A 25,346-nucleotide genomic window follows, 5' to 3' on the forward strand; every position below is an offset into this window, starting at 1 on the left:
CCCCGCTGTTGCCCTCCTCAGCCCCACTGCTCCCTGTTAATGCCCTCCAAATCCCCGTTATTGCCCCCAGTGCCCCCCGTTATTGCCCCCACTGATCCTTCTCTGCGACTCCGACTCCTCCCCACCCCTCAACCACCGCGCATGCGCAGCCAGACGCCCTAGCACCGCCCCGCCCACCACGTGGTCCAGCCCAACACCGCCTCCCTATTGGTCGCGGTGACACAAGCCCCGCCCAGCAACGCGTTGGGGTCGACACGCGTTGGCACCGCCCTGCTCGAAGGTCACCAACCGCGCCGCCATGTTGGGTGTGCTGGGACTGCGGCTGAAGCGCGGCGCCCCAGCACCGCCATGTTGGGTGTCCCAGCACAGGTGTGGCACCCCAGGGCTGCCATGTTGGGTGTCCCAGCACATCTGGGCACCCCAGGGCTGCCATGTTGGGCGTCCCAGCACATGTGGGCACCCCAGGGCCGCCATGTTGGGTGTCCCAGCACATGTGGGCACCCCAGGGCTGCCATGTTGGGTGTCCCAGCACATGTGGGCACCCCATGACCGCCATGTTGGGTGTCCCAGCACATGTGGGCACCCCATGACCGCCATGTTGGGTGTCCCAGCACATGTGGGCGCCCCAGCACTGCCATGTTGGGTGTCCCAGCACATCTGGGCACCCCATGACCGCCATGTTGGGTGTCCCAGCACATGTGGGCACTCCATGACCGCCATGTTGGGTGTCCCAGCACATGTGGGCACCCCAGGGCTGCCATGTTGGGTGTCCCAGCACATGTGGGCACCCCAGGGCCGCCATGTTGGGTGTCCCAGCACAGGTGTGGCACCCCAGGGCTGCCATGTTGGGTGTCCCAGCACATCTGGGCACCCCATGACCGCCATGTTGGGTGTCCCAGCACATGTGGGCACCCCAGGGCTGCCATGTTGGGTGTCCCAGCACATGTGGGCACCCCATGACCGCCATGTTGGGTGTCCCAGCACATGTGGGCACCCCAGGGCCGCCATGTTGGGTGTCCCAGCACATGTGGGCACCCCAGGGCTGCCATGTTGGGTGTCCCAGCACATGTGGGCACCCCAGGGCTGCCATGTTGGGTGTCCCAGGACATGCGCGGCACCCCTGAGCTGCCATGTTGGGTGTCCCACCAGGCCCGTGCCCATGCTGTGTCCATGTGTCCCCACCCCAGGGGTCTCAGGAGCCAGCAGGTCCTGGGACACGTATCCCCAGAAGTGTCCCTGTGTCCCGCTCTGGAGGCGCTGTGGCACAGGATGGACTCAGGAGGCAGACTGGAGTAAAAAGGGTCCTTTACTGAGGGCTGGGGGCCCAGGCCAGTCCAGCTGCCCGCAGGGTGTCCCCGGCTCAGCACTTGGAGTAGCGGCGGCGCACGGAGTCGCGGTAGAACTGGAAGATGGTGCTGGCGGCACGCTGGGCTGCGGCCAGGCACTGCTGCATCTGCACAGACCGGGGACAAGGGCTGGCTGTGAGGGGCCCCCTGTGAGGGAATCCTGCACCCCAAACCCCCCCCGGGGGTCCCTCACCTCCTCCACGGAGCAGCTGCCCTTGGTGGTGGCCATCAGCACCTTCCTGTCGCCGCTGGCGATGGCGAAGGTGAGGATGGCGCGTGCCTCCTGCGGGGACAGCGGTCAGGAGGGCTGGGGGGCACGCCCAGAGCGGGCCCCCCGCCCACGCAGGGCTCACCTGCTCCTGTCGGGCCGTGGGGTCCAGCAGGATGGTGCCGTCGGGCTGCAGGGCGCAGGTGACCCCGCAGAAGAGGGCGGCCAGGGGCAGCCCCGCGTCCAGCAGCGCCATGCAGGCGGCGTTCAGGCAGCACGACAGCAGCTGGGCGTGTCAAGGGACCCACAGCAGCAAGAGCTCCCGTCCGCCCGCCCCCAGGCCGCCCCACAGAGGGAAGGATACGGAGCCGGCGTCGCTGAGCACCTGCAGCACCAGGGAGATGGCGGTGCGCGGGTGCAGCACGCCCAGCAGCACGGCCTCGCACGTCTGCCGCAGCAGCTGCTCCCGGCTGCGCTCCAGCACGCCTGCACAGCGGGCAGCCTGTCAGCTGGCACACAAACCCCCCTGCCCGGCTCCCCGGGGCTGCCCTGGGGCACACGGAGCTCCCTGCCAGGGCACAGCCAGGGGACAGTGCCAGGAGAAGGGACAAACTGCTGGGCACAGCGGGGCTGGGCACAGGGCAGGGCAGGGAGCCCCGGGCACAGCAGGGACAGAGCCAGCGTGGCGCTGGGTACTGACAGCAGCAGGGAGGGCACTGACTGCCCACAGAACCGGGCACTGCAACGCCTTTGGTTGGTAAAACGGGTCAGTAGTGAGGGGTTTGCTTGTGCTGCATGTGTGGGTTTGGCACCCAGCAGAACTGAACTAAAAAGCTGTAAATAAAACAAGTGTCTTGACTCTGGGGGGAAGAACCTGGACTAGGACAGGATGGCAAGTCCCCACCTGGCAGCCCCACCTTGGGGCGCAGCAGCACCTCCAGCGCCGCCCGGTCCGGCAGCTCCTTGCTGATCTTGGCCTCTGCGGGGCCATAGAGCCCGGCCAGCACCGAGGTGTCACCTGGGCACACAGAGAGCAGAGCTCAGGTGAGGAGGCTGCTCCCGGCAACAGGAGCCCCTGGCACCCTGCGGGAAGGGTGGGAACACGACTTGCCAAGGGGAGCAGGGGAGCCCCGGGACGGGCAGCAGGGGGGCTCTGTGAGGCAGAGAAGGGGATGCCTGGGATAGGCAGCACCACTGACACTGCGGGAAGAGCTGGGAAGGAAGGAGAAGCCCTGGGAAGCGGAGCCGGGTGGGCTGGGAAGGAAAGTCTCGGGAGGGGAAGGCTGGGAAAAGGAGACCCGGTAAGGAAAAAAAGGGAACCCCGGTGAGTAGATCACCACAGACGAAGGGACGGGAAGGGAAGGGAAGGGAAGGGAAGGGAAGGGAAGGGAAGGGAAGGGAAGGGAAGGGAACGGAAGGGAAGGGAAGCCCCACAGACCCTGCAGGAAGGCGGCCGAGCCGTCGGGCCGCGAGAGCAGCCCCAGCTCGCAGGAGAAGGGCCGCAGCCGGCAGAGCCCGTCCGCCACCTCCATCTCCACCGCCATCACCGCCGTCTCGCCGCTTCCGCCGCCGCTTCCGCTTCCGGGCCGCACGACAGCCAATCAGCGCCGGGCGTCGCGCTGGGCCGCGCCCCTCGCCACACGGGGTCGGGCCGGCAGCGGAGGGAGGGAGGGTGAGTGAGGGAACAGCCCGGCCTTAGGGAGGGCACGGCAGGGACTGCGGCGGGAGGGCAGGGCAGCGCGGGAACAGCCCGGGGACAGCGGGGACAGCCCGGGGACAGAGAGAGCAGGGACAGAGGGGACAGCAGGGACAGCCCGGGGACAGAGAGAGCAGGGACAGCCCGGGGACAGAGAGAGCAGGGACAGAGGGGACAGCAGGGACAGCCCGGGGACAGAGAGAGCAGGGACAGCCCGGGGACAGAGAGAGCAGGGACAGAGGGGACAGAGGGGACAGCCCGGGGACAGAGAGAGCAGGGACAGAGGGGACAGAGGGGACAGCCCGGGGACAGAGAGAGCAGGGACAGCCCGGGGACAGAGAGAGCAGGGACAGAGGGGACAGCAGGGACAGCCCGGGGACAGAGAGAGCAGGGACAGCCCGGGGACAGAGAGAGCAGGGACAGCCCGGGGACAGAGGGGACAGCCCGGGGACAGCAGGGACAGCCCGGGGACAGCAGGGACAGCCCGGGGACAGCAGGGACAGCCCGGGGACAGCAGGGACAGCAGGGACAGCCCGGGGACAGAGGGGACAGCCCGGGGACAGCAGGGACAGCCCGGGGACAGTGAGAGCAGGGACAGCCCGGGGACAGCAGGGACAGCCCGGGGACAGAGGGGACAGCAGGGACAGCCCGGGGACAGCGCGGGCACAGCCGGACCGCCGTCAGCCCGCGGGCACTGGCCGAGCGGGCAGAGCTCGCTGCTGCTCCGTTCCCCACCGCCTTTGAACACCCTCCGGGCTCTGCGCTGGGCTCCTGGCCACGGCAGAGGCGCGACTGTCCCCGGGCTGCGGGGCAGCGGGCCGCTCGGTGCTGCGAGGGGCTGCCCACGGCAACGGCCCGCGGCATCGCGACCCTTCTCTGTTCAATGCTGGCACACGGAGCCTGGCCATCGGAACGGCCCCAGGAGAAGGGGGAGACCGCGTCACGGAAATGGCTCAATTTTATTTCCTCCTTAGTTTCCTCCTCCTGACCCTCAAAGGGCGCCGGGATTTGTGCGCCCTCCTCCCCTCAGAGCGCCGGGTGCCGCGGGGCCGGGCCGGGGGCCGGCGGCTCCTGCCCCGGCGGGGCGCGGAGGGGCCCTGGGCCAGCGCGTCCTCCTGCGGCCCGGCCGGGGCCCGGCGCTGCCCGGGGCCGCCGCGGGGCCGCTCCTGCCCGGCGGCGGGGCCGGGCGCGGCCGGGGGAAGGCCGGGCCCGGCCCCGGGTTCAGGCCGGCCGGGCGGCTGCCCCAGGCCGGGCCCTGCGGGATCCGGGGCCGGGCCGGAGGTCCCGCCCGGCGAAGAGGGCCCGGCCCTGGGGCTCTGTGCCTCGTCCGGCTCGTCCTGCGGGGCCGGCGCTGAGCGCCGCCGCAGCCAGGCCTCCCGGCAGCCGTGCACGGCCACGTGGACGAGGCCGCGGATGAGCGGCGCGGTGTAGTCGCCCAGGTAGCGCTGCAGCATGTGCGTGAGCTCGGCCGTGTCCGGGCCGCAGATGCACAGCGTGGCCAGCGCGATGGTCTCCACCTGCCGCGCCTCCCACCAGTGCGGCCCGTAGATGGCGTCCAGGCTGCGCCGCAGCCAGGGCCGCACGGGCTCCAGCAGCCGCTCCTGGCCCTGCAGCAGCTCTGCCCACAGCTCCGCCGGGAACTCCTCCGCCGCCTCCGCGCCCGCCGGCGCGGCCGGGCCGCTGTAGACCAGGCGGAACAGGGCGCGGCGGGCCCGGGCGGCGGGCGCCCGCGGTGCCGCGGCCGGGCCGAGCAGGCACTGCAGGAAATCGTTGCGGCCCAGCACGGAGAAGCGGGCGCTGAGCACGGGGCTGGCGCAGCGCGGGCACGTGGCGCTGCCGGCCGTGTGGCGCAGCAGGCAGCCCAGGCAGAAGCGGTGGCCGCAGGGCACGGCGGCCGCGTCGCCCTCCGCGCTGTGGCACACCGGGCAGTTCCAGTCGGTCTGCGTGGCCTTGCTGGGGGCTGCGGGCAGGTACAAGGACAGCGCGCTCCCCATGGCTGGCTCCGGCCGCCGTGCTGGGCCCACAGCTGCGCTTGGGGGTCTCGAAGGTCTCCTGCAGCCTCGGCGATTCTGGGATTCTCTAGCGCCTCCAGAGCATGTCACACACTGCGGAATGGAGAGAGGCCGTGGGCGCTCTGTTATGAGTAGAGAAGTTGCCTATTTTTTTAGAAGGTTGCAGAGTTCACGGGCTGGGCCAGTTGCTGCCAGGGTGGAGTTCTAACTGTTGTAATCACCTGTTGTTAATAGTTTTTCGTTAACTACCTGTTGTTGATGGTTGGCAATTCCTCTTCTTGTCAAGTAACACCCTGCCGCTTCCCGGAGGATGGCACCCGGGACGGTGAAGAGGAGGGGAGTTGGCATGCAAATGAAGAAACCTTTCACCAAACCTAGCAAAAACCCCTAAAAACAATGAGCCAACATGGAATTGAGGGATTGATGTCTAGACGTGAGAAACAGAATCCAGTGTCCGCCAAGACCCTTTTTACTTTTCACCCTAATCTCAAAAGACGTTGGCCGGAAAGAGGACGCCGAATGTCAAACCGAAAATCTGGGAATGCCCTGGTGCTCTGGCGAGGATGGAACCCCCAGCTCTGCCCACAGACCATGGACACAGCTGCACTCTCTCTCCTCCTCCGTGCCGCTCCTGGGAGCCGCGGCGGCGTGAGCGCGACCCGTCGGCTCTCCCCGCCCAAGCTGATCGCTCTTAATCAAGGCACTGAGAAGGAGAAAGATCTCCCGCCCTATTTATTTCACACTGGCTGTCCTGGGGCACACAGGGCACGAAGAAAGGCCCAGGCAGCCTGTGGGCATGGGGAGCGTCCCCGCGGGGCTCACCTGCAGTGCTGCCAGCACCGGGCAGGCTCGGGGCTGCAGGGCACGCCTGCTGCACGGTGCAGGCCCCAGAGCCAGGCAGGGATGCGACCTCACAGCACAGCACAGCCCCCGTGGTGTCACAGTCGCACGCTTGGCTTGTCACCCTCCGCCAGCCGCTGACTGTGATGGTGATCACAGGGTCTGAGCATGTGGGAAGAGACCAGGATCTGACTCCACGTTTCAGAAGGCGTTTTATGATATATTTATTGTTTTATGATATATATTACATTAAAACTATACTAAAAGAATAGAAGAAAGCATTTCATCAGAAGGCTGGCTAAGAATAGAATAGGAAAGAATGATAACAAAGGCTTGTGGCTCGGACAGAATCTGAACCAGCTGACTGTGATTGGCCATTAATTAGAAACAACCACATGAGACCAATCACAGATGCACCTGTTGCATTCCACAGCAGCAGATAACCATTGTTTGCATTTTGTTCCTGAGGCCTCCCAGCTTCTCAAGAGGAAAAATCCTAAAGAGAGGTTTTTTCATACAAGATGACTGTGACAGGTGACATCACAACAGGACATAGGTCCCCACAGCATCAGGGGAAGAAGGGAAATCCTGATTCTTGTGTGTAACTGTTGTGTTTCCCTGCTGCTCTCAGCCACGTGCATCAGTGTCTGTGTGCCCTGTCCCTAACCCACCCTGGCTGAGGTGCCCTGAGAGGGGCAGCCCCGAGCCCACCCCAGTCACAGCTTCACAAGGAGACAGGGCTGGCTTGTCACCATGGTATTTTCTGAAAAATCCCTTTGCCAGGATTTCTTCTCCAGGAAGCTGAGAGGCCTCAAAAAAGAATGAAAACAATAATTATCTGATTGCTTGGAATGTGGTCTGGAGATCATTTACCAACAGGTGCATCTTTGGTTGGTTTCATGTGAGTTGCTTTAATTTAATGACCAATCACCATCAGCTGTGTCGGACTCTCTGAGTCAGTCATGAGCTTTCATTATCATTCTTGTTAAGCATCTGATGTATCCTTTCTCTTTTTTTTTAGTATAGTTTTAGTATAGCATAATAATATAATAAATACAAAAATATAATTGATAAAATATGATATAATATTATAGCTCATATCAACGTTCTGAGAACATGGAGTCAAATTCTCATTTCTCACCTCCTCCTCCTGGGGACCTCACAACACCACATTGGGTGGTTCCAGCGTGAGCCATGGGGCTCCCCAAAGGCACCCAGAGCAGTTTCAGCTCTCTGATCACACCCAGAAAGCACAGGCACCCTTCCTCCTGGGGATGCTCCTAAATCGCAGAATCACAGCATGACCCAGGTTGGAAAAGACCTTTGGGACCATCAAGTCCCAGCTGTGACCCAACAGCTCCTCATCAGCTAAACCATGGCACCGAGTGCCACGTCCAGGCTCTGTTAAACCCCTCCAGGGCCGGTCACTCCACACCTGCCTGGGCAGCCCATCCCAGCACCCAGCCCCTCTTTCAGTGAGAATTGTCCCTGATGCCCAGCCTGGCCCTCCCCTGGCACAGCTCAGCCCATCCCAGCACCCAGCCCCTCTTTCAGTGAGAATTGTCCCTGATGCCCAGCCTGGCCCTCCCCTGGCACAGCTCAGCCCCATCCCAGTGCCCAGCCCCTCTTTCAGTGAGAATTGTCCCTGATGCCCAGCCTGGCCCTCCCCTGGCACAGCTCAGCCCATCCCAGTGCCCAGCCCCTCTTTCAGTGAGAATTGTCCCTGATGCCCAGCCTGGCCCTCCCCTGGCACAGCTCAGCCCCATCCCAGTGCCCAGCCCCTCTTTCAGTGAGAATTGTCCCTGATGCCCAGCCTGGCCCTCCCCTGGCACAGCTCAGCCCCATCCCAGCACCCAGCCCCTCTTTCAGTGAGAATTGTCCCTGATGCCCAGCCTGGCCCTCCCCTGGCACAGCTCAGCCCATCCCAGTGCCCAGCCCCTCTTTCAGTGAGAATTGTCCCTGATGCCCAGCCTGGCCCTCCCCTGGCACAGCCCTGGTTCTGCCCGTGTCACCTGGGAGCAGAGCCCAGCCCCAGCTGGGCACAGGCACCTTTCAGGAGCTGCAGAGGGTGAGGAGGTGTCCCCTGGGCCTCCTCTTGTGCAGGACACACAGCCCCAGCTCCCTCAGGTGGTGTTTGCAGGTGACAGAGGCTTTGCACAGCAGCTCTGCACCATGCTGTAGCTCTCAGTGCCAGGTGGGATCGGCCAGGTGAGCGTTGATTTCTGCCCTAACAAGGGAAAGGCCAGTACAGCAGCTCCAGTTACGTGGTGCTACTGTAAAGAAAGCTGAAAAGACACAGCAAAGGAGGGTGGCAGTGTGCTTGCAAGATAAAAATCACTATTTTGTGCCTGGAGGCACCCCAGGAACAGCCCATCCAAACCACCCTGGGAAAGGGTTAATGGTCATGGAACAGCCAAAGACATTCCCATTTCCTGTAATGAGTACAGCTGTAACAGAATTTCAGGCTTAGGAGAGAAATTTCCCCCTTCAAAATTAAGCAATAGCTGTAGATGAAAAGACACACCTGTCCCTTGAGAGAGGACAGGTACAGGCTCTTTAATAGCATCAAGCCAAGGCCAGGGTGGATAAACATGTTTTCTGTCACTAAACTGGCTGTAAGCAATGCAGGAATGCCAACGTGCATCACACAAAACTGTTTTTTCCTCTCTGCTGTGGCATTAACCACAGCACTCAATCATGTCAGTTACCAAACAGAGATCTGAGTTTCCCCCAGCACAATTGCAAGCCAAGGAGGAAAACTGCACGTTATACATTTAACTTCCTACAAAGTACAACTTGTGCTTATTTGCTGCCTTTTCCCCTCTAAAAGTTATAAAAATTTTTTTCCAAGAGGAATACAAAATAATCCATGGTACAACATTTGTTCCACTTATAAAGACATGAAGATCTTATTTATGTCTTCTGTAAGTCAGAGTACAAAACAGTATGAATACAGTAGAAATTTTCTTTACATCATCAGTATGGCAACTTTCAGGTGTAAATGTCAGCCTCCTCTTTCCAGAAGGGCTCAACTTTTAAACAGCATTTTTTTTTTGAGAGCGTGAATTTGAATAAACCCTCCAAATGCTGACAACTTATGGAACGTGTACTCAGGAAACCCACTGCACAAATGCGAAGTATATTAAAACGTGTAAAAATACAAATAATTTAAGGCTGACAACTGCTCATCTCTAGTCTCTTTCAAGCTGATTGCAGTCCTTTATTTCTCTCTGGTGCCCGCCCTGAGGCAGTGCCACGGCTCAGGAGAGGCAGGAAGGGGCTCGGGCCGGCCCTGCCGAGCAGGAGGGCTCCGGGAGCTCCCGGCCCTGGAGCCCGGCTGGGCAGCGCTGCAGGCGCGCGGCGTGCCGCGGTCTCTCAGTCGCTGTCGTACTCCTCGATCCTCAGTTCCTCCTCCTCCAGGAGCGCCTGGGCTGCCACGGGCTGGGGCTGGCTGCTGGGCAGGTCGCTGCCGCTGGACTGGCTGGAGGGAAGCCCCTCGGGGTCGCCATCGCCGTGGGACAGCTCGGGCACGCCGGGGTCCTTGTCACCCAGAGCCTCCAGCTGCAGCCTGCAGAGCACGGGGGAGCACCCTGAGCAGGGCACAGGCTGCTCCCCAACCCCCTGAGCAGGGCACAGGCTGCTCCCCAACCCCCTGAGCAGGGCACAGGCTGCTCCCCGGGCACAGGCTGCTCCCAGAGCCCCTGAGCAATGCACAGGCTGCTCCCCAGGCACAGGCTGCTCCCAAACCCCCTGAGCAGGGCACAGGCTGCTCCCAGAGCCCCTGAGCAGGGCACAGGCTGCTCCCTGGGCACAGGCTGCTCCCAAACCCCCTGAGCAGGGCACAGGCTGCTCCCAAACCCCCTGAGCAGGGCACAGGCTGCTCCCCGGGCACAGGCTGCTCCCAGAGCCCCTGAGCAGGGCACAGGCTGCTCCCCAGGCACAGGCTGCTCCCAAACCCTCTGAGCAGGGCACAGGCTGCTCCCAGAGCCCCTGAGCAGGGCACAGGCTGCTCCCTGGGCACAGGCTGCTCCCAAACCCCCTGAGCAGGGCACAGGCTGCTCCCAAACCCCCTGAGCAGGGCACAGGCTGCTCCCCGGGCACAGGCTGCTCCCAGAGCCCCTGAGCAGGGCACAGGCTGCTCCCCAGGCACAGGCTGCTCCCAAACCCTCTGAGCAGGGCACAGGCTGCTCCCAGAGCCCCTGAGCAGGGCACAGGCTGCTCCCCAGGCACAGGCTGCTCCCAAACCCTCTGAGCAGGGCACAGGCTGCTCCCAAACCCCTTGAGCAATGCACAGGCTGCTCCCTGGGCACAGGCTGCTCCCAGAGCCCCTGAGCAATGCACAGGCTGCTCCCCGGGCACAGGCTGCTCCCAGAGCCCCTGAGCAGGGCACAGGCTGCTCCCAGAGCCCCTGAGCAGGGCACAGGCTGCTCCCAGAGCCCCTGAGCAGGGCACAGGCTGCTCCCAGAGCCCCTGAGCAGGGCACAGGCTGCTCCCAGAGCCCCTGAGCAATGCACAGGCTGCTCCCCGGGCACAGGCTGCTCCCAGAGCCCCCTGCCTCATTCCCTCGGGCAGAGGCAGTGCCCAGGAACACACTGTGCTCTCTAGCAGGACACCTGCATTTCTCTGTACTACTGAACAGATGAAAAGGATCACGGTGCTGTCAGCATGGTGTCACCCCTCGGATCAGACACTGTGACACCCCGCCAGCTTATTAATGCAGATACAAAATGTCAGTAACCACCGGCAAGCTGCAGGGCAACTTAAAAGGGACAAGGAAGTTACAGTTAATTTGAGAAACGTCACACCTTGTGGCACAGACCAGGGGGATTACAAAGAAATACACCCTTTAGGGACACCCTCCTTCCTCCCTGACTAACAACCAAAATGGCTTTTCATGCAACAGCTGGGGAACAGGGAAAGACAGCTTGGAAATTCTCAGTTAAACTCAGCAGCAACACCAGGGACAAGCAGGAGATGCTTCTGTCAGAAGCCTCAACAAACTCTGTCCTAGTTAGGAGATAACAGTTTGTCTCACTGCAGCTGTGAACTTGATTGTTTGCTAAAACCACACCAACAAAGGTTCACTCTAAGTAGCCTTACAGGCAAAACTTCTACCAGATGAAATCAGTACAGCTATCTGATTTCAGATTAAATAAACCTTTAAAAATATTTTGTCTTTGAATGTCACATCACAGACTTATGTAAACGAAAGGACTCTTCCCCTTGATATATGACACTTTTTAACTGCAGACACAAGTTCAGCTTACCTCCCAAAATGTCTTTTCAGTGGCAGCCTCCCCACGTCTTGGATAAAAGCAATCTGAGCTAAGAACAGAGAGCCACCAGTATCATATCAGGTAGATCATAATGAACAGACAGCTGGGCATACCAGAAAATAAACACTGGCCTTAGCTGAGTGTTCCTGCACACATTTGAAATATTTTAGATACCATAACACTGTGTATGTAACTTTTCCCCCCACAAACTGTTACAGTTTACCACAGCATATTTACAGACGGCCTACACACAACATTGCAAATCCCTGACATTTGTCCCTTGTGTATTTATCACGTAGAGCTGTTATTCCACAGCCTACAAAATTCACTCATCCTGTCAACGCCTTAGTTAAGACATGATGCTTTTTATTATAAACAATTAACAACAGCATAACTGACCCAGCTCTCTAAATACTAATTTTTGCATTATGTACCACACAAAGTAAATTCTTCTGCATGAACTGTTTGCTAATGAATTATCTCAGATTTAGCTTTTTTTTTTAACGCACTGCAAACTGGAATTTTGCTTCTTTTATCTCTGAAAGGCTTTTTTGAGCTGTTGTGTGTTGCTGTTACTGGAAAGGTGTAGGATCATATTCACAGGAACATGGATGTGTACTAAATGAACTAGTCCAACCTTCTGGAACTAAAGAAGGAGTCATCTTTGTGGACAAAAAAATTGATGTTGCAAGAAGAAAGAAGGGGCAGAACAGTTGCTGGCAGACACAGGGGTGTCAACCCCAGTAAAATGATTCTTACAGCTTCTACCAACTGGATTAATAAAAGGATGTGTGCTTGCCTTGTGGACAAAGCAGAGCTGCCAATTAAACAATGCATGGCTGTGTAGACCAAGACAAGAAGTGAATATAAATTATGTTTAGAGGCACAATAAATGGCTTTTGCTTGATTGACATTGAATCATGCAGAGTCCTTTGTCTTCTCAGAAGGGTCTCAGTAAGCAATGGAGATCCAGTCAGTACTGGCTGCTGGGTTTCCAAGCCCTAAATCCAGAGAGCACCTCAACCACTGCAGTTTGACCAACCTACCAGGGCAGCTTTAATTTTGGCTCTGGTACTGGGAGCATCTTTGGGCATCACCTACATAACATTTGCCAGGAGAATGTTTTATGCTGAGGCAAAAACATAAACAGTATTGACCTTTAGGCTTGTGAAATCTGTCCGTGTTTCAACTGCAAAAACACTCCAAGACCAGGAGTTACCTTGATCCATCTTACCTTGATTTCTCATTGGGTTTGCTAACATAGCAAGGTAAGGCAGCAGCTCTGTCTGAAGGCACTCAGGTGGTAAACAGAAGCTTGAGAACAGGGATTTTGCAGCAATGCAATTTTCCTGATACTGTAAGAGGTGGGGGTGGGGGGAACACAATGAAAAAACAGGTAAAACATTAAGAATGTAGATGTTCTGTACCATAACACACAGACTTTCTTCCTGCCTGCTACAGGGAGCTACGGAAAAATGAGACCAGATAAAGAAAAGGTAACCAGTTAACATGCCAATCTTAAAATGGTAGAATCCTTCAAATTTGCCTTTTACTGGGCATTAAAATTAAAAAAAAAAAAATCCTTGATTATAGAATTCTCAGCCATTCCAGGCCAATGTTTTTTGCCAATGTATTAGTTCAAAAGTAAAAAAATGCCAAGACCTGCTGTGTCACCTGAACGAGCTCTTTCTGATAAACACATAAACCATAAGAGCAGGCATTTCTTACACTTATACAACAGTTCAATATGCAGTTCAAACTGCACAAAACCAGACTCAGTTCTAGGAACACTTAACAGCACTTAGTTGTCTCTCTATTAATTTAGGATTAACACTCTCCCGGGAACATGCCAGCTTGGACACAGGCATCAGAATTTGTCACTGGCCTCCAATTTATTTTTACATTAAAGGAGTGATGCAAACTACTCTTCTAGCAAGTGCTTTATAGAACCAGATTATCTCAAAATAGGGTATTTTGTCGCAGACATCTTTTATGAAAAATCTATTCTTTAAGATTTTTCCTCTTGAGAAGCTGAGAGGCTTCAGGACAAAATGTAAACACTGATTATCTGCTGCTGTGGAATGCAACAAGTAGATCTTTGACTGGCCCATGTTACATGTTTCTAATTAATGGCCGATCACAGTCAGTTGGCTCGGACAGAGAGTCTGAGACAGAGCCTTTGTTATCATTCTTTCTTATGCTATTCTTAGCCAGCCTTCTGATGAAATCCTTTCTTCTATTCTTTCAGTATAGTTTTAATGTAACATATATAATAAAATAATAAATCAGCCTTCTGAAACATGGAGTCAGATCCTCGTCTCTCCCCTCATCCTAAGATCCCTGTGAACACTGTCACATTATTTGACAAGTTCAGCAAGTCAGTGATCACATTCGATGTACACTACTCAACAGTCACACCTTAGGGAAAAAAGAATTAAGAAAAAACAAATGAAGGCTTTACCTTTTTGTTGATCAGAAACCACTGTGGCTTGTGTAAGGGTCGGAAGCCCATGCCCCCCTGCTGGTGGGCAAAGGCCCTGGAGGTGTTGGAGTGGATCACCCCGCGCGTGGCCACGGAGGCACTGTAGCTCTCCATCACCAGCCGTGCCTGAGGGACAAACGGGGCCTTGGGTGAGCTCATCTGCACTCAAACACAGCATGCACGGCCTTCTGCAGCCTACAGTACTGCAAAACTTGTATTCAAAGCAGCTGAGAAAAGAAACAGCTTGATTCCTTTTCTTAGTACAAACATATTCTACTCAAAAATACTTTGTGGAGTATCCTACAAACACTGCAACCCATCGTAGTAAAATGCTGACAGAAGCTGGACAAAACATTGGCTCTGCATCTCTTCTGCAGCTGATTCAGCATTCATTAACAATTCAAATCACTCACACCCCAAGTTTGCAGCAAATTCCCAAAAATACAGTGAAAAGTTGAGAGTTTAATATCAAAGCACTTAAAGACAAGTGTGTGCCTATACAAAGATGACACTTACACTCCAGTTGCTGCAAAGGACATCAGCAGTGCTCAAATAGTCGCTGGCTCTCACTACATCATCTATGTCAGAAAAAAAGTCCACGTAGTTCTGGTGAAGGTATAGATTGAACATGCTTCCGGACATATGTGATTTCTCCACAATTTCCTGTCAGGAAGAAGAAGAGTTTGGATTTTACAGGGGGTAAGGAAAAGGACCCTTGTACAAAAAGCTGTGATACATCTAGGTCGGGGAGCTGGGACACAAATCCCAAGCAGCGATGCCCGGACACAAGGGGCTGGTTTGCTCCCTCCCAGGTGAGTGATTCCCTGACTCAGACTGAGGGCACACCAGGTGAGAGCAGCAAGGAGCCCCATGTGGCTGAGCACCTGCAGCACTCCTGTGGGGCCCAGCTCAACTCTGGGCCGTTGCAGCAGTACCTCAGGCTGGATGAGCAAGGTGTCGCGGCGCTGTCCAGACAGGTGGGCAGGCAGCTGAGGGCACTCTGCTTCTGACGCTGCCTCTCCTGAAAAGGATTGCACAGCCTTTATGTTCACAAATGTTGGCAACTGCCAGCTCCACCAGCAGTAAATTACAGCCTTTTCCATCCCACTAAGCCCTGGGACAGACACAGGTATTTAATTATTATAGTCAATACTACACAGTCATCAACACACAATTAGCTGCATTAAGCTTCATATAACAAACCTAACAACATAATTTTTGTATTCCCTCACCTCAGTACTTCTCCTCAGCTGGTTTTGGAGCCAGTACTGGGAATTACCACCAAAATGTGCATAGCCAGTGGCATGAGGGACTCTGATGTAGCTGATTTTGTGCTGTTGTGACTGACCAAACATCCCAGACAGAACCCATCCAAAGCCTTACTTTAGCAACTCCAGCTAATAGCAGCTGACGTACTTTGCCCATTGAAAGGGAGAATAACTCAAAGTTTTCTTACTTTTGCAATAAATAATTTTCCCCAGAGCATGGAAAAGAAAAATGGATGCATCCTTGCCACCAATTGCTTGTATCTCCTGGTCTTCTGAGGTATCACATTTACTTTTCTTTCTTACTTTGGATACTCCTGTTTCATCACATTTTATTGTGGAGCTCTTCTTCTTCTTTGACCAAAATTCTTTCTCCAATGAGCAGTCTATTAATAAAATAAAAAATAAAATCAAGACAGAGTACATGATTCTGCAGGAGTTTTCTATAATGCTGCTGCTAATGTTCTGTGTGAACAAATAGTACTAATAAAAGGAACACAACAGGCTATATAAATGGGAGCACTGTGAGAAAACTCATTTATTAGTCAGTCACCTAAATTAGCATCACTCATTACCTTAATTCCACTTCTGTCCCTTGAGCCACAGCTGAGGTACCAAGTATTTTCTGAACAACAAACAGCTGTCTTTGAAAAAAGCCTTCAGGCTTATCCCTTCAAGTTCTGACACATTCCCCACTTGACATGTTTAAATTTCATGTTTAAAAGCACAAGTACAAATATTTGTAAATTATATTTCAGTTACATACTGTTATTTCAGTTACATCCTGCTTACTTATCAATTTTGTCTCCTACTGGCATTATCTGTACAATAACCTTCCTCCCTGAAATATAAGTGGCAAAGAAAACCTTTTATTTAGATGATTCTTTCAATTGCCCACTATCTTCTACAAAGTTTTGAACCTCATGAAATAAAACCCTTATTCTACTCTAAGTTAATAAACTTGAAATTTTTCACCCACTATTTCATTTTGTGGCATTTGAATGTTCCTTACTGAGCTAAGATAAACGATCCTTTAGGTTTTTATTTCCTTTTCTCCCACAATTACCATGGATGTATTTTACCCATTAATAGTGTTACAAAATGAATGTATCAATGGTGCTTACACAGATACACACATGAAGAAACACACTTTATGTACATAAAAACAAATGCTGCATGCTCAGGAGACCAGCAAGGAGATGGGGAATCTCCCAAACTTGCACAGCATCACCCAACTCACTGAAATACCAATCACTCACCTCACTGAAATACCTGCACAGCCACAGATGTTCTGTTCAAACATCTTCTCAATGTTAGGGAAAATGTGAGAGAAGAATGCTTAGTGTGCACCCCAAAGTTCACACACCAAAGCTCTGAAGACATGCCTTTATTTTCTCCCCAGCTCTAACTATCATGGTTTTACATTTCTAAGGAAACTTATTTAAAACTACACAAACTGGTTATTTTAACATTATTTAGATTTTCTGGAGGATGCGTCCAGCAGTGAGATGCTGCATGCTTTTCTCAGATGTCATCAATCTAACATTCACTCATTCCAATGGCATCATCACCCTGCTGAGAGCAATCCTCTGTTTTTCTGATTCACACAGAACAATCCAAGCCAGGTACACTTGAAGATATCATCAGAATAACTGACCTTCCACATCTGCAAGTTAAATGTAGAAACCTGACTCTCTGCCTTGCGTAACATAACTAACACTGCCCATCTAATTTCAGTATACCCTAAAACTCAAAGTAAACTCTCCCTCTTGAAAAATGGGCTTGAAACTACCTTTAATCTCATATTCCATGAGCACATTTGCTATTTGCAAAGCAAATGGGAGGAAAAAGAAGTGTGACATTAACAACACCATTACTAGCTCCACCGCATACAGCAGAAGACAAGTGGTGAGTCTGTTTCCTTAGGCCTAAGTTTAATGTAAACAATGTCACCATTTCACAGAGCTGAGAATGAACAAACACGCCAGAGTGCAACTTTTAGAAATGCAACTCACACACACCAGTTCCTGAACAACTACTGACTTGAAAAGTGCTCATAAAATCATCAGTTTAGGACATGCAGAAAGCAAGCGATGAAAGTATCCCTGTCAAACTAAGGCAGCATCATATAAACTCTGAACAGCAAACACAAATAGCAGAGATACCAGGAGGAAAAGAGGGCATTTAATCAAATCACATCAGCACAATGCACATGTGTCATGGTTTAAGCCCAGCCTGCAGCAGCTGAGCCCCGCTCATGCCCCCACACACCCTGTGTTTATTCCTGCTCCACAGAAGCGTGTCCAGAATGTTTCTGCAACTCACCCAACTGTGCTGCAGCTGTGAACAGAACCTGCTTTCAGCAGAAATGGTCAAAATATCACCCCACCTAACAAAAGCTTAATTTTTACCTTTTGTAGAGGAAAACTGAAGGCTGTTTATTGCACTTCTTATGTCACCTGAACAGCCCCTGCAAAGCAACTCCAGAGAAGTTCTATCAAGGGTGTAATTCTCTCTGTTCTACAAGGAAAAACAGCAATAGAAGAAACAGGAAAAACAGCAATATTCAAAGCAATACAAGAGCAGGAAAAGGAGTATTTAAACATGGCTCTGGGAACCCACCCCTGACACACACCACGAACAGACACATGAGGAACCACCATGTGCTCAAAATACGGAATACTGTGAACTTTAAAAAACTTAATTTGTTTAAGCATACTGTCACAATTTATATAACAATAATCAAGAGAAAAATGTACATAATTCTTTGCAAGGTGTCACTCAATATGATACTGCTTGTAATCTAAACAGTTCAGGAACAACACAAGATTTAGGTTCATGACCTCTTCTGGCCTTGCTGGATACATGAAAGATTATATCTCTTCCTATTATTTGTTTCATTTATGTAATTACTGTAATAACCACAGTAATTTTCAGAAGCAATTTTGTAGACTTGGACCACAGATCAAGTGAAACTAATATTAAAGACAAGGTATCTTTCCAGCTTGTTCCTTGCTTTCTGGTGCCCTGGGGAAAAAGCGTTTGTCTTTGGGCAGATGTGGGGTTCTGCTATCAAAGATCAAATACAGCAACAAAAATAACATATTTTTATGTGGTCCTAGCCCTGCCCAGAAGTTAAGAACTTTGAAAACTTACCATACTGGCTTCTGCTGCAGCTATTCGATTGAGAACTTTCATCATATTTGTTGGTGCAATAGGCTTGAAACTGTTGAATTCCATTAAAAAAAAATTAATTAGTTTCTAACCTCTCAGTTAGAAACTGTTATCTGTACCATGTTTAAATGAGGTAGAAGGTCTCACCTAATATTGCATATACACAACTCCTCTACAATTTCAGCGGGGAACAGGGACCTCTGGTTGCTGTCTCCACTGAAGTTATCTGAGATTATAAAGACCAGGGGGCACCTACTCCTGCGAACAAAACTCCTGCATAGCAGAACAACAAAACATGATTAATATCAAGCTGCAGCTTTGCAGGTTGCTAAAGCTCACAATTAACAACTCGTTTGCCACTGACCTGAGGATTTCATGCAGGCTGCCAGGATCTCTGTAGAATTGGTTAGGAATGTCCTGTCCAAAACAAAGAGCCGCTGTCATGGCATGCAGATGTAAATACTCTCCTCCACAGACTGATCTTCATGGCACACAACATTGCCACACATTTTTAACTCCTGGTTTGCTTGCTGTCAACTACATTTAAACACAGCTGACATTGGACAGAGGAGCAGCAGAGGGAAACAAACCCAAAGCACAGTGTGTCTCATTAAGGAAAAGGATCATCTACACAGAAATGTTTTCTTGCTGTCTCAGTTCCCTAAGACACAGCCTTGGGTGATGACACTGCCTGTGGACAGGAGTCTCACCCAGAGGACAAACAATGCAGGAAGCAGCTCCCTTAGGGAAGAGGGCAGGACCCATCTGAGGTGTGACAGGACGTGCACAAGAAGGTGACTGAATAAAGATAAATCTCAGAGAATCTACTTCCTAAATTCTACAGTACATCACATTACCCTGCCAGAATTTCTGTCTGGTTTGGTCTTGAAAGTTTACAGACAACTTGAGTACCAATTTCTAAAATTTCTCTTGGGAAAGGAATTGGAAAGTTCAGAAAGAAATTGCTATTGAAGCACACTTCTATGCAAGTACAAATAAAAGCCTTGTCCTGTACCTGCCCACATACCTCAGTTCACACCTGTGCCCTGAACAACACCACCTGTGTAAAACCAGGCAGAAAGTGCTAAATTTCAACTGCTCCTGCCTGTGTTCATTCTCAAGTGTACCCTACGCCCTCCTGCATCATTGAAGAACAGGAACAGTGGTGTGTTTTCCACTCTTCCTGTTTATACACATACATACTTCTAGAAATTAAATAATCCAGAAATGTGGGAATGACTTCTCAACATGGATCTACTTTTTGATACTCTGTTATGCATTTCTGTGCTCACACCAGACTCCCATTTCTGCCTCACGACTTGCTTCTGTGGCATAACTAACTACAGGCAGGACGTGGCTCTAGACTGCTGCAGAGACACAAACAGCAATGAAGATCTCACCTGCAGTAAAGCAGCCTAACTTTGGGAAACACCAATCCAGTATCTGAGGCTAGTCAGCAAGCCAATATTACAACAAAAGGTACTGTTTGAAACACAACATTGCACAAGTTTTCACTTACTTCAATAAGAATAAGCTTTTTATCATTTTCTGAGGACTCCCCAAGCATCTGAAGTTTGTTATACTTATTTGCTCTTAATAGAAAATCTTGAAAGAGAGCTGCTTGGGCCTGACTCGGAAACGTATGAAAATTTGAGTCTGAAAAAGAAAACTAATTAAAAATATGTATTCTATATTATGCCAAGTAAAATACAAATACCCACACGAGCTAATACCCACCCATGCTATTTTCTGACAGCAGCACTGAACAAGCCCTTTCACAAATATGTGACAAACACAGGAGAATTTTTAAAGGGGTGTAATTCAATTGAGAACCCAGACAGAGACACTTACCTGTTTTCATTTATTTGGTTCAGATTACATCCAGGCTATTACAGAGGTCGCTATATTGATTTGAATTGTCAATTATTTTGGATGAAACACTGTAAAAAAACCTAAATCCCCTTCCAGATAAAAGCCTCAGAAAGATTCTCAATAAACACTAAGGAATTGAGTTACATGGATGTGGATCTGATTTCATACGTGACAGACAGAAATGAAGCAAAAATACAAGACAGAAAACCCACAAAAGTAACTGGAAGGGGAAATAAAAGGTTAAAAAGGTAAACCCCCAAAACACTTACCGTGGCCAAACATGCTCCTCAAGTCTTCCTTTGTGAAGTCTAGAGAGAGTGGATTGGTCCATTCTTGCACCTGAAGGCCAAGATCTCTGGCTAGAATGTGCAGAGTTGCTGTTTTTCCACAGCCAGGAGGGCCAGTCAGCAGCAAGACAGAGCCACCCTGACACAGAGATATAAAACACAATCACAGATGTGACAAATTAAGACTGACCGCTGGCTAAGGATGAATACTGGTTGAGCTTTTCCTGTTTCTCTGGCAATGATCCTCCCTCCCAGTGAAACCCCAGCCTCACATCTTCTGCTGTTAATTCACCTGCTGAGTGCTCAGACAGAGAGAACCAGGCCAGGACTCTGAGACCCTTGCTCAGTTCCTACTGCCTCTGGTAAATAAACTGCCAGTACAGCAGACACTCACCTGAAGAACCAGCTCTGGAAAACACCAGGCAAGGCTGGCAATTTGTGTCTAAGAATGCCTCTTATCAATTGAAATTAAAAACATCCTCACCCATCCTTACACCAGCTCAGTGCAACTGGAGATGTGTCACGAGACTTAAAAATCAACCTGGCAGATCAAATGTAGCTTCAAGCACACACTGAATAGTTGTGATTTATGACTGGATGCCAGAAAACAGTATTTCTGAGCAAAATCAGAATCCACCTCTTAGGAGCTTAAGCCCAAAATAAATGTATGGCCTCTAACCCATGTTCTTAGAGTATTTCTTACAATGATACACAGTCACTATCTCCCTCAGCTGAGGTTTCTCTCTGAACCTGAAATTGCATCCATCGTTTGTATGGTTTGATGCCTCCAGTTACAATTTTAGCAAGTTTACCTGTTTTGGCTGCCTCTGAAATATGTGTGCTTTTAACCAGGTTTCAACTTCCTCAATTTTCTTCTTTTGCACAGCAAGGTCATTCTGAAACAAGGTTAAAATACGTGAAAGTTTTATATATTTATATATATATATATATATACACAACTACTCTTGGTTTCTAATGATGAAATTTAAAAATAGAATAAATGCTGGATAAAATATCAACAGACATGCTGGTGTGTGTTCCAGTTGTGTGTGCCCTGCAGAAGCACTGCCACAGTTAAGGATGACCATCCTGTTTCCTCAAACAATCAGTTTTCCATTCCTTGTAGTCAGGAAATAATGAGCTATTTATTATTCTTTAAGTGGTAACACTGCAAGCTTGTCTGTGTTAGGATACTCCATGGCTCCTGCTGGAGCTAGTCTTGTACTTTTTTTACTCTACTGCAGAGGGTTTTGTAACTTCTGCAAATCCCACATTGCTGGAGCTAGCCCTTTTTACTTTTTTTACTCTAATACTGCAGAGATTTTTGTAACTTCTGCAAATCCCACATTGCTGGAGCTAGCCCTTTTTACTTTTTCTACTCTAATACCGCAGAGGTTTTTCCAAGTTCTGCAAATCCCATATAGCTGTGTTTCCCCAGTGCTTGGAATACCAGATGTGTCTGGAACTCAGTAACAGGTCTGAGAGTTTACAAGTGGACTGACAGGAAACAACACCTCGTGAGCAGCTTCTGCTGCTCGGAAAGCCAGGGGAACGCGTGTCTGCCACAGAGAGAGCTCTCTGGGGTGTGTGAGGCAGTGCAGTGACCCGGGAGCCCTGTGCTCCATCAGAGGGGCTGTGGGGCAGCTTGGGGCAGAGGCACAGCCCGTCCCGCGGCGCGGCAGCTCTCACACCTGGCTCTCGGGCCGGTATCTCTCCACCCACGGCAGCTGCTCCGGGGCCGGGCCGCAGGGCGGATCCGCAGCTCCCGGCTTGGCTCTCTTCCTGCGCGGAGCCGCGGCTCGGCTCTTCTCTGCCGCGGGGCTCGGGGCTCTCTGCTGCTGCTGCTGCTGCCGCCGCTGCTGCTGCCCGCGGGCTCCGCCGGCGCCGCCCCTGCGCGGCCTCACGGCGGCGGCACACGGGCCCGCGCTCCCCAGGAAGCCGTCGAAGGGATGTGCCGGCCACTCTGCCACCTGCAGGAACACAAACCCCGGGCTAGGAACGCAGCGCCCTCCTGCCCTCAGCCCTGGAGAATGGCACATTTTCCGAGGCCGGGCTGGACACTGGGGCTGGGAGCAGCCTGGGACACTGGGAGGTGTCCCTGCCACGGCAGGGGTGGCACTGGGTGGGATTTGGTCCTTCCAGCTGCAGCTGCTCTGGGGTTCTGTGATTCGTCTGCACGAAAAAGAAAGCTGCATCATTATGCCAGGAGTATTCTGCAGCAAACTGGCAAATCGCAACAAGGTGAGAACTCCACAAACACACGTTCAACCTAATTAAAGATTAATGGAAAAGCAGCGTCAGCTTACTCAGACCATTTTTATATGATGGTAATGCTTACACTGTCTCTGTGTAGTCTTCAGTATGTGGCACTTTTCCCCCACTTAAAAAAAAAAAAAAATTATAATGCAAACATTGGTACATAAAGGTTATAAACATTTGGCAGAGGACAGTTACTGAGACAGCACAGTGAAATGAGGGAGTGTTTGCTGCCCTGGGCAGCTTGGGCTGAAGCAGAGCCCGTGGCAGGACAAGGAGCAGTGCTGGGCAGCAGCAGGGCTGGATTCTGGGTTGGAGGAACACCCTGCTGGGGCAGGGAAGGAGCTGCTGTGTCCCAGGAGGAGGAAAGGAAAACTGCTCCATCCCCCATGAGCAGGGAAGGAGCTGCTCCACGTTCCAAGGCAGAAAGGCAGCAGGGGAAGGAGGGAAGGAGCTGCTCCATGTTCCAGGGGCAGGGAAAGAGCTGCCCTGTGCTCCAGGGCAGGAAGGCAGCAGGGAAGCAATGCTCCGTGTTCCAGTGTTAGGGAAGGAGCTGCTCCATCTCCCAGGGGCAGGGAAGGATCTACTCAGTGTCTCAGGGGCAGGAGGGCAGCAGGGAGGGAGCTGCTCTGTGTCCTCGTGTTGGGGAGGAGCTGTCCCGTGTCCAGCCCCGCCTGGCAGTGCCGGGCACACGATCCCAGCACGAGTCAGGTGTTGGAAGGCCGGGGCTGTTTTCCTGCAGCCCTGCCAACCATTGTGCTGGGATTTTTCCTCTCCATCAGCGCAGCACAAGGAGGCCCCTGTGGGAAGGGAGGGTGACAGGCTGGGGACACAAACACAGAACAGGGGCCGCGGGAGCCATGTGCACATGGCAGTGACAGCGCAGACACTCGGCTCCTCCCCAGAGGGCCGTGGAACCCTGAACCAACAGAGCACAGTGCTGGCACACGGCGAGCCGGCTGCAGCAGAGGCTCTGCCTGCAAGGGACTCGCACAACCCCAGCAAGGCCCCGTCTGCAAAACCCCAGCGGGAAACGCGGGAGGGGCCTCACGCTGCTTCTGGGGTGAATAATGCTGAAACCAGCCTGACTCCTCCATGCCAAAGCTCCACATCCTCAGAGGGAGCTGAGGCTGTGGCAGAGCTGGACAAATCCCCAGAGAAAGGAGCAACCAAGCAACCCCACTGAGAGCTTCTGCAGCGCTGCTGAGCTGGCCCAGCCTGGCAGGGCAGCACTTCAGGCTGGAAAAGCCCCTGAAAATCCTGCTGGGGAAGATGAGACAGGAAAGCCTTACAAATATGATTGTCTGGCAAAGGATTTTGAGAATACGGAAACTGTAAGAGAGATTGAAATGAAAGCAAGCCAGGCAGCTGTGGTTATAGTGCCTGTGAACAATTCTGGCTAAGATCTCCTTGTCTGATTGTTATCAAATGTCTGTGTTTGGCAGCCCCAGTGCCACCTGCACAGCCCCGTCCCTCTGGCCAGCTCTGGGGCTGGCACCACACCCAGCTGCACTCTCTGAGGGGTTGGGAAGCTGGGGTGCGGGGTGCATTATGGCAGGTTTTGGGGGTCTCTCCTCCTCACAATGTGACCACCCTGGGCTGTGCTGGGGCCCAGACCCACACCCCAAATCCCCCCGGGGTTGAGACCCCAGGGAGCCTCTGTGAGGCAGGGAACATTGTCAGAGGTGGGAGCAGGAGCCTCTGCAGATTCAGGGAAATGAAAGGGAAAAGTCTGCTTGTCTCAGAGTACGTTACCTGGATGTTTCTGTGTGTGAGAGGCAGGTCGTGCCCTCACCTGGGGCTGCCCACTGCACAGACTGCTCCCAGAGGATCTGAGATTCCCCCCTGTGACTGGGACCGCGCCCAGATCCACGTCCTTTCCTGGAGATCTCTTTCTCAGATATGTCCGTACATCTCTCGCCGTGTCTTGCTGCTGCCCGCGGCACTGCTCACTGGCATTAACACCTCCCAGCACCGGTTCCGGTCTCCTCTCTGACAGTTTGGGAAGCCGGGGGTGTGGGGTGGTTTCCGGGAGGTTTTGGGGGTCCCTCCCGCACCCTGTGACTCAGACGGAGCTTCCCTGACAAGCTGTGTCTGTCCCTCGCTCCGTGCCCGGGACAGAGCGGCGGCGCCGGCACCGTCACTGCCACACTCACCGCCTAAGAAGCAATTTGCAGCCACCGCCCGCAACATCCCCGTGAAATTTAAAAATCAGAGCCCCTCTGGTTTCTACTGAGAGGGATTCGGTTTGGTGTCCCCCCCCACACGCAGTGACACCAAACCGAATCCCTCCCAGTAAAATCAGAACAACCCCCGCTGAAACACCACAAACACCGAGCCCACGGATGAACGACCCGCCCACCGAGCCTCCTTATTTATAAAGGACAAACATTCTTTAATAAATGACACCCACCTCCGCCGGCCGTCCTGGGCCGCTGCCGGACATCCTCGGCCGGGGGAGCCCCGGCTGGAGATCCAAGGCCAGGGGAGCGGGTGCCGCGGGACCCGGAGCGGCTCGGGGGCAGGAAGAGCCCCGTGTGACCCGTCTCGGTGTCCCGGCAGCGGCCGGCGCTGCGCTCCCGGCCCGGCGCGGCCGCCTCCCCTCACACCGTCGCACAGGGGTCCTTCCTCC

General features: G+C 52.9%; 2 protein-coding genes across 2 annotated transcripts; both read right to left on the minus strand.

The window, feature by feature from the left end:
* Positions 1–1,288: 1,288 nt before the first annotated feature.
* On the minus strand, positions 1,289–3,110 carry EXOSC5 (exosome component 5). The gene is made up of 6 exons (XM_059492854.1): positions 2,993–3,110; positions 2,459–2,572; positions 1,919–2,040; positions 1,700–1,840; positions 1,540–1,629; positions 1,289–1,453 (listed from the first exon to the last, which is right to left on the minus strand). Exons 1-6 carry the CDS (start codon positions 3,096–3,098, stop codon positions 1,361–1,363), a joined length of 666 nt encoding a protein of 221 aa, XP_059348837.1. The 5' UTR covers positions 3,099–3,110; the 3' UTR covers positions 1,289–1,360.
* A 5,482-nt stretch (positions 3,111–8,592) lies between these two features.
* RAD17 (RAD17 checkpoint clamp loader component) lies at positions 8,593–25,321 on the minus strand. The gene is made up of 16 exons (XM_059492316.1): positions 25,128–25,321; positions 22,150–22,428; positions 21,271–21,354; positions 20,441–20,597; positions 19,819–19,955; positions 18,664–18,716; positions 18,447–18,572; positions 18,282–18,351; positions 17,537–17,645; positions 15,317–15,511; positions 14,796–14,881; positions 14,377–14,523; positions 13,840–13,986; positions 12,613–12,733; positions 11,370–11,427; positions 8,593–9,670 (listed from the first exon to the last, which is right to left on the minus strand). The coding sequence occupies exons 1-16, from the start codon at positions 25,158–25,160 to the stop codon at positions 9,478–9,480; spliced, it is 1,995 nt and encodes a 664-aa protein (XP_059348299.1). The 5' UTR covers positions 25,161–25,321; the 3' UTR covers positions 8,593–9,477.
* Positions 25,322–25,346: the final 25 nt, after the last annotated feature.

Source organism: Ammospiza nelsoni, chromosome Z (genome assembly GCF_027579445.1).
Source record: "Ammospiza nelsoni isolate bAmmNel1 chromosome Z, bAmmNel1.pri, whole genome shotgun sequence".
NCBI lineage: Eukaryota > Metazoa > Chordata > Aves > Passeriformes > Passerellidae > Ammospiza > Ammospiza nelsoni.

Coding starts and splice junctions, on each gene's coding strand:
- EXOSC5 (XM_059492854.1), bottom strand. CDS start 3,098: ATGGCGGTGGAGATGGAGGTGGCGGACGGGCTCTGCCGGCTGCGGCCC. Junction 2,573..2,992: donor CTCGGCCGCCTTCCTGCAGG/GTCTGTGGGGCT, acceptor CTGTGTGCCCAG/GTGACACCTCGGTGCTGGCC. Junction 1,454..1,539: donor GCAGCTGCTCCGTGGAGGAG/GTGAGGGACCCC, acceptor CGGTCTGTGCAG/ATGCAGCAGTGCCTGGCCGC.
- RAD17 (XM_059492316.1), bottom strand. CDS start 25,160: ATGTCCGGCAGCGGCCCAGGACGGCCGGCGGAG. Junction 22,429..25,127: donor GCCCAGGACGGCCGGCGGAG/GTGGGTGTCATT, acceptor GTGTTCCTGCAG/GTGGCAGAGTGGCCGGCACA. Junction 21,355..22,149: donor GATACCGGCCCGAGAGCCAG/GTGTGAGAGCTG, acceptor ACCTTGTTTCAG/AATGACCTTGCTGTGCAAAA.